This window comes from Nerophis ophidion, linkage group LG11, assembly GCF_033978795.1.
Source record: "Nerophis ophidion isolate RoL-2023_Sa linkage group LG11, RoL_Noph_v1.0, whole genome shotgun sequence".
NCBI lineage: Eukaryota > Metazoa > Chordata > Actinopteri > Syngnathiformes > Syngnathidae > Nerophis > Nerophis ophidion.
Window position 1 is genome coordinate 46258320 of NC_084621.1, and position 13135 is coordinate 46271454.

Sequence of the window (13135 nt, forward strand, 5' to 3'; positions counted from 1 at the left end):
TTTGAAAATAACACTGCACATCATAATGGCGGCTGCAGTTTTGATGTTACAGGTCTGAAAAAATAATTTGAAATTGTCCGGCAGGCTGCTTTGAAAATCATAACGGGCCGTGCGCGGCCTGCCTAGATCTGATCTAATTTGATCTCAGACAGAGGCCTTTAACAAGTCAATAATAATAAGTTTTCTTATTAATGAGCTTATATTGCGTTTAATATTTTGGTGAAGAACTTCAATGCATCATGGGGAGAACTGGTTCCAGAATTTACCATTCTTCAATAAGGGTGAATTCAACAAAAAACTACATTGACTGTTTGAATAGTATTGACTTGAGCTTACCAAAGGCACGTGAAACTGGCCTCAGCATTCGAGTATGGATGCTTTTTCTTTTGGACTTTGGAGTCATCTGTAAGACAGGCAGATACAACTTCTTTAATTCTTTAAAACTTCTTGTGTTTATTACTTCTTTAAAACCCACAACAGTATTTATCTAAAATACATGGCATGTACTGTGATTGCACTGCAGAGCTTGTTGATGAAATAATTTAGTATGGAAAAAAACAACTAATATTTTTGCTACGTCTGTATTATGAGTAAAGTTTAATCATTATACTTTTTAATTAACCAAAATGTATTTAATTGTTTGTATTATTTTTTCCATATTCGACAAATCAGTTACATTTAAAATTAAGAGGGCTTAAATTTGGCCACATTGTTTTCAACAACTGCGATGAGGGGGCGACTTGTCCAGGGTGTACACCGCCTTCCGCCCGATTGCAGCTGAGATAGGCACCTGTGCCCCCCGCGACCCTTAACGGAATAAGTGGTAGGAAATGGATGGATGTTTTCAACAAGTTTTTGTTTTAAATGTGAGTAAGGGCTATATACCGGTAAGTAAACTTTGACTGATTGATTGATAAAATAGTATCATTACACTATTTGTAAAATGATTCCAAATAGGAGATAATCGTTTACTATAATCGTTCCCCTTTGCCCATTTCGTCGCCCTTTACTTCCATTGTACCACATATTTTTAGATGTGCTGAAAACCTGACATGTTATAATGCTTGTCTACATGCTTACTGCTCTGAAGATACAATTGAATAAACATAATTTGAAATCACTACTTATTTGTAGGCAAATATTTAAAATAATTTCAATATTTGCGTTTGTGCGCATGCGCACATGCGTCATAAGGGTGGGTTGCAGACATCTAAAGAACACAAGGACTAACACTTACTAGAAATGGAGCTATGTTTTCTTCTGTAAACACTGCAGCATGTGTGACGTTATGACTGCATGAGGGTCAGATTGTGTTCACATTGCATTTTTATTGTAATGTGAATAACTAAATAAGATCAGAATTGACAAAAAACAAATCTGAATTTGACATCCTACTCTGCAGTGTGAACATAGCCTAGATGACAACATATTATGTGTTTATGTAACTTTAAATGCAGGTAGTCTTCAACGTTTCTTATGTTAAAACAAACACGCAGTCACACCAAAAATACTGATGCCATTATTTATTTATTGTTATTTTATTTACCTCCGTGTGCAAATGTGAATATATTTTGTGTGTCTGTAAAACGTAGAAAAACTAAAAGCTTGCAGGTTCGTTTAGCTGAGTACATCAAGAAGATACCCTGCAAGTACAAAAAAAGCATGCTTTGTCACAGCCATTGTCGGTCTAACCCTTCTCTTCATTTATTGGATGTGTGGCTGAGAGAGTTCATGCAGGGGAATATTTGAAGTAAGAAGCATTTGCCAAAATTTTCTTCAGCTTGTTATAGTCGAATCATGGACAACACTGCTTGCAAAGGGGCTGTGGAACACTAGGACCAGGAAAGCACAATTATGCATACATTATTTCCTGTTTTATTTCGTGTTAGTATAAAAAATTGTGTAGTATAAATAGTAGTGTATGGCCTTTATTTACATTTTGGATGGTTGGGGGAGGGGTGCTAATCTTTAGATACCAGAGGAGAGGAAGGAGGCTTCTCTTCTATGACTACTACTACTACTACTTTAACTGTGTTTGTATGATCATTTGAAATAAAGTGGAATATTTGTGTATCAAAGCAATGAAAGGATGTTTGTCATCAGATGTAATCGGATTTTGTCTTTGCAGGTCTTTACCCTTTACTCCTGCCCGCGCAGGTGGCACATGTCCATGTACCCATGTGACGTGATATACTGTACATGTCATACTCCAATGCATACATACTTTTCAAGTCTGTGGATCGTGCATGAAACATTCTATTTTTGGAGGGCGTAGCGAGAGCGCTTGTTGTCCCAGCAGTGGCAAGTAGAAGGTGTCTCCCAAGGCAACAATATTTGTTCTGGCCTGATGGCTTCTGTGCAGGCAGAGCTTCTTGAACCCCCAGCACAAAGGAGTGGTGAACTATTGCACCAAATGTGCAAGGTTTATTTGTAAACAGCACATGAAATTACATTATTAAATATACATCAATTTATACAGTAGGTCACTTTGAAAGTGTTGTTATAACCATGTCCTTCCGTCTTCAAATAGAGCTGATGTTTTTGTTACCAAGATTTCTGGGTTTTTGACAAATTGTTACTACATCAAAATCAGTGTTGTTAGGAATTATTACCATTTCAAGGGTGCCGATATTTTAAACTCAAATATGCTACTTTGCATCATTTTGGAGGGAAAATATTGCATATTTAGATTTTCCCATGATAAATAGTTTTTTGCAAAAAATGAGAATAAAACATGAACAAATGATAATAATTTAATATCTATAGCTACAGTAGATCTGCAGCTGCTGAAAGATTTGAATTATTCAAAGTTAAAAAGGAAAATCATATGTGCTTTATTTATTAAACTTTTGTGTTCTATTCTGATAAGGGGCACAGCTTTCTTTAATTTTGTAACTACCTGTAGTCATTTAAAGTGGATGTGTTTTTTATGCATATGATTTGTTCATGTTATTTCTTGGAAGGTATGTGTAAAATACTACATTTTGTAGTTTTGCCTGCTACCTGTTATTTTTAATCAGTGCCTTATTTAATTAATCTCTTTTACTAGATCCCTCCGTTACATTTGTTGTAACTTCAGCCGATTATTAATTATAAAATACATTGGGACAAGTGGTAGATGGATGAACTTTATTGATTCTACACCCAGCTTTGTCATTGCATCCCTATGCTGAACTAATAAATGGCAGAACATGACAGTTCCCCCTTTAAAACAGAGGCACATGTATCAGGGGCCGTTAGGGACATTATTCAGAATTACCTCTTACATACACTACTGAAATCCTCTCACATAAACAACTGAAATGTTTTTCTCTCACACACACACTACTGAAACACACTTATACACACTACTGAAATGCTCTCACATAAACAACTGAAATGTTTTTTCCTCACACACACTACTGAAACACTCTTATACACACTACTAAAATGGTCTCACATAGACTGCTGAAATGCTCTTACATACACTACATACACATACAGCATTTCAGTAGTGTATGTAAGAGGTAATTCTGAATAATGTCCCTAACGGCCCCTCATACACATGGCTTGCAATGATGCACGCGCAGAAATGACTTTAAACATATTAATGTGTTTAAATAAATAAATAAATTACTGCCATTACTGTTTTTTGAAAGCCCTAGGTTTTACTGATAGATCTATATAATTTATTTTTTCCCAACGGTGTTACAAAAAAAACTAACCATTCCGACATACTATTGTTGGAGGAAAAATATGGCTTAAGTGATTAAAATTGCCATTTCATGAACATCTAACAACCCTTCTTCCAGCTGTGCCACACCTTTATCTTACAGTGGAAGGTCTGACTGAACATCTGTGAGTGTTTTACATGCAAAGTGACAACCAAGTGAACTTACGATTGACACGTCCTTGTACATACACTGTGGTGACAAATGTCTTGGTGCACACCTCTGGATCAATAAATGTGTCCATTGAGTTACTCCTTAATCTTTTTCTTTAGTAATTTTTGCATCCACATTTGAAGTAACAAGTCAGCAAGTTGTAGAAAGGCTTCTGAGAATAGTGGGAATCTGTTTTAGCTGGCGGGGATCTGAGGGTGTGTTCACACTTATACTTGTTTTATTCAGTTAATAAGAACTATCGCTATTACGGTTTGTTTGCTGAAGTGTAAACACAATCATCTGTATCATCCAGCATACCAAAACTCTGGTGTGATTCTGTTCACTTCAGCTAGAATGCGAACACTAAACAAATCAAATACATGGACAACAGTTAACATGACAGCAAAGCAAATGCAGAAATGAGAAATATGCATAACAAATGTTTTGGAAATGCTGTTTAAAACATTTTAAAAGTACTTTTTTTTTTCAAATGTATATTTTGAAACCTTGTTGTTGAGAATAATGAGTGAAATCACAAAGAGTAGCTCATTGAGTGACAGGAAGTCAAGTTCTGACTTAGTTAAGGGGAAGTTATTTGGCGCCATCTGTTGGCTTGCATGTGTAAACGGGCAACTGGTTAGGAATACGGAATTTAAATTTTATCATGTAATACAATATGTTTTGAAAGCTGCCCAATCAAGTCATTTCTTGAATTTGCCTAAGAAAACAAAAACAAAACATTTAAAAAAAATTTTGGTCTGGTCTAGAGCATTGTTTTTCAACCTTTTTTGAGCCAGGGCACATTTTTTGCGTTGAAAAAATCCGGAGGCACACCACCAGCAGAAATCATTGAAAAACAAAACTCTGTTGACAGTAAAAGTTGTTGTTGCAGTTGTTGGATATGACTTTAAACCATAACCATAACCAACCATGGATCAATATAGCTCTTGTCTTCAAGTAGATGTCACATCACGCCATGACTTATTTTGAGTTTTTTGCTGTTTTCCTCTGTGTAGTGTTTTAATTCTTGTCCTGCGCTCCTATTTTGGTGGCTTTTTCTTTTTTTTTTTGTTGGTATTTTCCTGTATTACTTTAATTTCTTCCTTTGAGCGATATTTCCCTCATCTACTTTGTTATCGCAATCAAGAATATTTAAGTTGTTTTTATCCTTCCGTCTTTGCTCCACAGTAAGTCTTTGCTGTCATCCAGCATTCTGTTTTTGTTTACTGTGTAGCCAGTTCAGTTTTAGTCTTGTTCTGCATAGCCTTCCCTAAGCTTCAATACTTTTTTACCTCCATGCTGCCTCCCGTTTTTTCCGACATCTACAAAGCAATTAGCTACCAGCTGCCACCTAATGATATAGACGAGTACTACACAGTAACTCTGCCGAGCTCTAGACAACACCGACACTCAACAACACAGTTTGCAAACTATAATTACTAGTTTGCAAAAAATATTTTTTACCCAAACAGATGAAATTAGATAATCCCCAACGGCACACCAGACTGTATCTTACGGCACAGTGGTTGAAAAACACTGGTCGAGAGTATCAAACCACAAGTGTGACCACACCCTAAAACTATTATTCCTCTCATTCAAAATATATACTTTTAATATTACATTAAGGAATATGACTCAATGAGGATATTTTAAACTATTAGGTAATTATTTTCAATCCCACTGATACTAATTTTGAGACAATTTAACGTCCATAAAATGCCATAATGTTTTGTGCAGAAGAGGGATCCACCAAGGTATTTATTATAGTTATCCTGGGACAACATACAGTGTTTGTGAAGCACATCCATGAGTATGTCGAGCAGACCTTACACAGCAATATTTAGATAAAGATTGAAAGTGAAGTATTGGAGTACAGTACAGACTTTTAGAAGAGACGACCATCAAGCAGGCAGGTTGAGTGAAAGAAGGACAAGGACTGACCAATATTACTTACACTGGTGCAGCACAGAGTCTCCGTGGAGCAAAGGGGCAAGAAGATGATGAACAGAGAAAATTGAAGAAAAAGAAAGACAGCATACAATAAAGCCTTAAAGAGGGGAGGATGTGGGAAAAAGCCATGATGGCAATTAGCTCAAAGTACCTTTTTCAGGTAGAAGAGAAACAAAGACAAACACATGAGAAGAAGCAACAACATATTGATGGTGGAAAACAGGAGAATCAAATAAGAAGCACCCTAACCCTAACCCAGCAACATGTTGCTTTTATAGTAAATCAATCAAACTAATATTACTAGTACAGTAGTTATTGCAACCAAACTTTCCTTCTGGTCGCTAATTGAATTTTTGGAGCTTGTATGACGCGCTCGCTGTACAAAAACGCTTCGGTCCGAACTGCGTTTTGTGTATTTATTACAACACTCCGTAGTGCAGTCGGGACAATGTGACGTGTGCACAGCATATATTAAAACAGGAATTATAGCGTTCAACAAAAGTATGACAATGCCTTCCTTCCTCTCCCCTATTTCCTGTTCTTTCCTTCCTTCCTGCACAGGTACATACTATTCGTTTAAATACTTTCCGTTTGCATTTGGCACACCCATGTCCATGCCCACGCCCACGAAACCAAGACCTCCATTCGACACTGCAGACATACCCCCACACACTTTGTTACCCAAAACCTTCATTCTGTCTCCTGCAGTAGTAGTCTTGTTAGTGGAGAGCAGTGCTTCTTAAATTTTTTTTGTTGCGCTCACCCCCAGGAAAAAAAAATAAAAATGTGCGCCCCAACTCTCCACCATGACTATAAATAGTAAAATTTGTCTATTGTTGTAAATTTCCTCTAAATAACATTGTCAGCTTATTACCATAAAAGGAAACAACACACTGGTATTTCCTAGTCTCCCACAGTGGCAACAGTGAAGCCAAGTGCTACATATGCTTCATCATACTCTGGTACGGCAAAAAAAGCATGTTTACCGAGATCACACGCGCACCCCCCAAGGGGGTCTACACCACTATTTGAGAAGGACTGGTGTAGAGGGACAAAAGCAATATTTTAAGGGGGTTCTTAAAACAGTAGAGTCCTCTTGTTATATCGAGTATCTTTGAACAATAGAATTCATACTTAAAAATGGAAAGATGCTGAGATAGGCTCCAGCACACCCCCCCGACACCGATAGGGACAAGCGGTAGGAAAAGGATGGATGGATGGATGGCTGGCTTGTTGTATAGCAGATCTTTGGCTAGTGTTATTGTAGAAGTTTCTTAACAGCACAGCACAGTCTTGTCATATCGAGGATTGTTGACTACAGCGTATTTGCAGTGTGCCCTTAAAAACAGCAGAGCCCTTCTGTCATATAAAATATTTTTGACCAATGGACCTTTAAAAACAGCATAGTGCTCCTAAAATACAGAGAATCTTTGATCAGTCTTTATGCGGTATGTCCTTTTAAGATTACCAAAGCACTTGTGTCAACTACGTTTTGCTGTATGTCTCCCTTTCATTTATAGTGTCTTTGACTAGTGATAAAAATCTTTGACTTTACTTCTTCATTCTTCCCTTTCTTAGTCTTTTTTTGAAGACCTAGTCTTGCGTTAATGAGATATAAAAAGAGGTCCACAGTCCTTTGTACTGTATTCTGAAAATGTATCCCCTGGAACAACTTTGTTAAGTAGCCCTGTATAAGAAATATCAGTCCTTGTTCTAGTCCAATCCTACCATGCATGACTCCAGGTCTTCCAGTCTCTCGCCCTCCAGGATCTCAGCGGATGCTCGTTTAGGAATCCTTTCCTCTGGAGCGTCCATGTCTACTGACTCCTGCTGCACCAGGGGGCGCCCTCTCTGCACCAGATGGTCTGCCTGAAAGAGAGCAGGAATCAAAAAACGTAGGGTAAAAATAGGTTGACTCAAGCATGACAGGAGAAGTTAATAATAATAATATTATTAATAATAAGCAGGTGACAAATGTTGTATACATGCTAGAGATGTCCTGATCCTGATCATGGGATAGGATCGGAAGTCAATATTTGTCTCTTTTAATTGATCTGCAGTCAGTTGTTGAGAATTTCCTGATTCCTGGTTACACACATGCAAGGGGTGTGTCAATTCCAGGTAGGTGCAGGTCTTTCCTGAACACCGCCTCAAATTTTAGAGGAAGCTGCAACGAATCAAACATTGTTGGACGACTTGAGGGAAAGTAATGGCTAATCATGCTACGAACATCGGGCAGGACAATAATTGTAAAGCTTACGCAACGCTTCAATGTTAAGTAAAGGTGATCACTCCAGATGTAACTGTGTAGTATTAGTACATAAACAATGCTGAAATGATTAGATCTATATTTTTCCTTTTTTTGCCCTTATACAGTATTTTTGGTTGTTTTTGTTTATAAACTCAGGAAATAAGTGTCTAGATACATGAGGGCTTTGATAGCAAAACCAAATTTATTTGAATGAGAGCCAATAGTACTTTTTGCTTTTGTTAATTTATTGAGCACTAGCCACCTTATTTTGTTAAAAAAATTATGTAACATTGAATATCACACACTTAACTTTATCTGATTTGCAACATTACAAGCAAATTCTAAACTCAATGAGATAAACTTTTGTGTTTACTTTAGTTAGTTGCTAAAAAGAAAATGTTCTATTGTCAAAATATTACATTGGGACTCAGAATCGGATCAAATCTGAGGCCGAAAAATTGCATCGGATGCCAAAAATATTGATCGGGACATCCCTGATTCATGCATTTACAAACCCTGTTTCCATATGAGTTGGGAAATTGTGTTAGATGCAAATATAAACGGAATACAATGATTTGCAAATCCTTTTCAACCCATATTCAAATGAATGACAAGATATTTGATGTTCAAATTCAAACTTTTTTTTTTTTTTGCAAACAATAATTAACTTGGAACTTCATGGCTGCAACACGTGCCAAAGTAGTTGGGAAAGGGCATGTTCACCACTGTGTTAGAATCACATTTTCTTTTAACAACACTCAATAAACGTTTGGGAACTGAGAAAACTAATTGTTGAAGCTTTGAAAGTGGAATTCTTTACCATTCTTGCTTGATGTACAGCCTAAGTTGTTCAACAGTCCGGAGTCTTCTTGTTGTATTTTACGCTTCATAGCCTAAGTTGTTCAACAGTCCGGAGTCTTCTTGTTGTATTTTACGCTTCATAATGCACCACATATTTTCGATGGGAGACATGTACCCGCACTCTTTTACTACGAAGCCACGCTGTTGTAACACATGGCTGGGCATTGTTTTGCTGAAATAAGCAGGGGGGTCCATGATAACGTTGCTTGGATGACAACATATGTTGTTCCAAAACCTGTATGGACCATTCAGCATTAATGGTGCCTTTACAGATATGTAAGCTACCCATGCCTTTGGCACTAATACACCCCCATACCATCACAAATGCTGGCTTTTGAACTTTGCACCTATAACAATCCGGATAATTATTTTCCTCTTTGTTCCGGAGGACACCACGTCCACAGTTTCCAAATATAATTTGAAATGTGGACTCGTCAGACCAACTGTAGTTACTGACAGTGGTTTTATGAAGTGTTCCTGAGCCCATGTGGTGATATCCTTTACACACCGATGTCGGTTTTTGATGCAGTACCGCCTGAGGGATCAAAGGTCCTTAATATCATCGCTTATGTGCAGGGATTTCTCCAGATTCTCTGAACCTTTTGATGATTTTATGGACCGTAGATGGTAAAATCCCTAAATTCCTTGCAATAGTTCGTTGAGAAATGTTGTTCTAAAACTGTTCGACAATTTGCTTACAAATTGGTGACCCTCGCCCCATCCTTGTTTGTGAATTACTTAGCATTTCATGGAAGCTGCTTTTATACCCAATCATGGCACCCAGCTGTTTCCAATTAACCTGCACACCTGTAGGATGTTCCAAATAAGTGTTTGATGAGCATTCCTCAACTTAATCAGTATTTATTGCCACCTTTCCCAACTTCTTTGTCACGTGTTGCTGGCATCAAATTCCAAAGTTAAAGATTATTTGCAAAAAAAAAAAGTTTATCATTTTTAACATCAAATATGTTGTCTTTGTAGCATATTCAACTGAATATGGGTTGAAAATGATTTGCAAATCATTGTATTCCGTTTATATTTACATTTAACACGATTTCCCAACTCATTTAGAAACGGAGTTTGTAGATGGGATAAGTAAATTATTAGCATGTGAATGATTAACATACCAGAGTGTGTTGTGAAGTCGAAAGCGCCTCTAAGATCTCGTCAACAATATGATCGGACAGGAAGGAGGCAAGACTCAGCTTCACCTCACTGACGAGAAAGAAAAGAGAGGGTCAGTTTAGAAAAAGCGCTACATGTTTTAAACAATAAAATCATTCACCTAATCTTATTGATGATGTCAATACCGGACTGCTCCAAGAGAGTTTTGGTGACAAAGCTCTTGGGGACGACCATCTTTGCTGAGCTGGCCTTTACAAGGTCTGAGCGAAGGTTACTTCTCTTCATCACGTGAGGACACAGAGACTCCGCTGCGTCCATCATAGATTCCAACAGTGTCTGAATGGATTAAGGAGTGTCTAGTATTATATTTATGTGCATATAAACCTAAGACAAAAGCTGTATCAAGTATTCTTCCTTTACAGCGATAATATTTGTATAACACAGTCAGAATTTCAAAAACGGATTTAACTGTTGTTACACAGTATACCATCTTTTTATCTTGCTTATTTTATAATGTCTGTAGAGGGCGCCCATTTCCCAGTTTTCGTCTCTTGCTAATGCACTTAATAGACCAGTGGTTCTCAAATGAGGGTACGTGTACCCCTGGGGGTACTTAAAGGTATGCCAAGGGGTACGTGAGATTTTTTTAAATATTCCAAAAATAGCAACAATTCAAAAATCCTTTGTAGACATATTTATTAAATAATACTTCAACAAAATATGAATGTAAGTTCATAAACTGCGGGGAAAAAAATGCAACAATGCAATATTCAGTGCTGACAGTTAGATTTTTTGTGGACATGTTCCATAAATATTGATGTTAAAGTTTTCTTTTTTTGTGGAGAAATGTTTGGAATTAAGTTCATGATTCCAGATGGATCTCTATTACAATCCCCAAAGAGGGCACTTTAAGTTGATGATTACTTCTGTGTGTAGAAATCTTTATTTATAATTGAATCACTTCTTTATTTTTCAACAAGTTTTTAGTTATTTTTATATATTTTTTTCCAAATAGTTCAAGAAAGACCACTATAAATTAGCAATATTTTGCACTGTTATACAATTTAATAAATGAGAAACTGATGACTTAGTGCTGTATTTTACTTCTTTATCTCTTTTGCTCTGATTAGGGGGGTACTTGAAGTAAAAAAATGTTCACAGGGGGTACATCACTGAAGAAAGGTTGAGAACCACTGCAATAGACTTCAATATTTGCAGTGAGAATTATGATTCCTGCATCATGTTCCAAAACAACAAACATTTTGACTTTGCATAATTCACTTTAAGTGCAATTATTAGTGTCATCTACTGTACCTGTAGCTGTTGGTCCATGACAGAAGTCACCTCTCCTGCCATAGACTCCAGTTTCTCCTGAATCGGACCTACTGAAGCCCTGTGAACTTCCTCTCTGGAGGTTGATCCCAGGTGGTAGAGATTAGGGAGGAGCTGGGGCCATGCAAAAATAAGGAAGGTACAAATAATTATGTAAATACAAGAGTTTAAGGCGCCATTGGCTATCCTCACCGTTTTCGAGTTCCTTGCATCTTTGATAAGGCTTTCTGCCGACCTGACGTCTTCCAAAATGACGTCAGTCTCAGAGTTTCTCAGAGAGTTTAGGTGATCCTGCACCTTCACGCAAATCCGGTCCATCATCTAGAAACCAGAATCTCAAAGTCAGGCTTTCTGTGACCCTAAATAATATTTTCTTTTGCGCCCCTTTTCGGTGAGCCTGTTGAGTATTGTAATATAGTTGTCCCTTGCAACATTGCGCTTTGGAGTTTGAGGCTTGTAAAAGTGACAATGCCGGTGTTATTTCCTGTCTCTGGGCTTTCTTAATGTTAAAACTGTATTTCAAAAGTCATAAAAAGGTTTTTTTAGGCTGTAGTTATAAAAATACTGTATTTATAGTTAATTCCGATTTTGTGGAAATTAATTTACCATGGCCAGACCCAGAAGCAAATAATAGTGATATACAAGGGTTTACTGTAATACGTTTGGCGACCAGAGGTACATTTGGCTCTGAAAGTATGTGCACATGAAACACAAACAACAAAAATGCAGTTCAAGTATGTCTATGATTAGATATAAGGATATAATGTATTATTAATACTTTGCAAGTTATTTAAGGATTTACGTTAATACTTATGTATGAACAATATACAAAAATACAACATTGACAACTACAATTCAGGTCAATCTAATTAGTTTAATAGTCAGATGTTATATTCAAGATAAGGTCCAAAGTTTAAATGAAAAGGAGAAGAAGGTAGATTGATTGGTTAAAAGGGGAAAGACAAACTGTTCCCTGTCTCCTACATTGTGAAGCCTGTTTTTAAAATGCCATACCGCTTTAAGATTATCGGAAAAAGTAAACAAAAACACAATAAACTTAAATAAAGTTAAAACTTATGAAAAAAAAAGTTTTTTAAGACATATTTAAGGAAGGATTTTGGCTAGAATATAAACTTGAATAGTACTATTATTTTAGATATACAGTTCAAGTGTAAATCTGTTGAAATGATGGCGTTCAAAGCGATGCTACATTAGCAATTATATTGATGTAAATATGAATGGAGGCGGTTGCAATATTGCTGAATCGAACTAAAACTAATATAAAGGACATGTTGACTCATCACTGAATAATTGTTTAGCAGAAATTAAATATAATTGTATTCATGAGGTCATTCAGTCCATCAAAATATAACAAGCAAACACCAGGAAAGCACAACATTGATGATCAGCTACTAGAGTGACCAGTCCACATAATCATGTGGCCCTAAACATCCACATAGAGTGTTTATGCCAGGGGCCGGCCCTGCTCACAGTTCAAATCAATAACTTTATATTTAGGTATGGGGTACAGTTTACCTGGACATTGATTCAGATTATATCAAATGTGTGTTATAAACAATGTGCAGTCAAGTACCTGCTGTGTGGTTGTGGTTACAATGCCCTGTTGAAGGCGATATGCCTGCTCTTGTTGGTACTTCCTGGTCTCATGGTTTCTGTACAGATAATTTTCAATCTGTGGAGGAAACAAAACAATGTTGTGATGTGGCTAAACAAAGAAATAGTGCCATTTAAC

General features: G+C 36.8%; 1 protein-coding gene across 3 annotated transcripts in view; it reads right to left on the reverse strand.

Moving 5' to 3' along the window:
• Positions 1–13135, reverse strand: part of LOC133562195 (F-actin-uncapping protein LRRC16A-like) — a 141941-nt gene that overhangs the window by 18518 nt on the left and 110288 nt on the right. For all 3 annotated transcript variants that reach the window (XM_061916153.1, XM_061916155.1, XM_061916154.1), the window contains 7 exons: positions 12977–13075; positions 11575–11703; positions 11365–11496; positions 10211–10386; positions 10053–10140; positions 7542–7682; positions 337–403 (listed from right to left, as the gene is read on the reverse strand). In XM_061916153.1, the coding sequence (XP_061772137.1) occupies positions 337–403; positions 7542–7682; positions 10053–10140; positions 10211–10386; positions 11365–11496; positions 11575–11703; positions 12977–13075 (832 nt within the window). The remainder of the gene's footprint in view (positions 1–336; positions 404–7541; positions 7683–10052; positions 10141–10210; positions 10387–11364; positions 11497–11574; positions 11704–12976; positions 13076–13135) is intronic.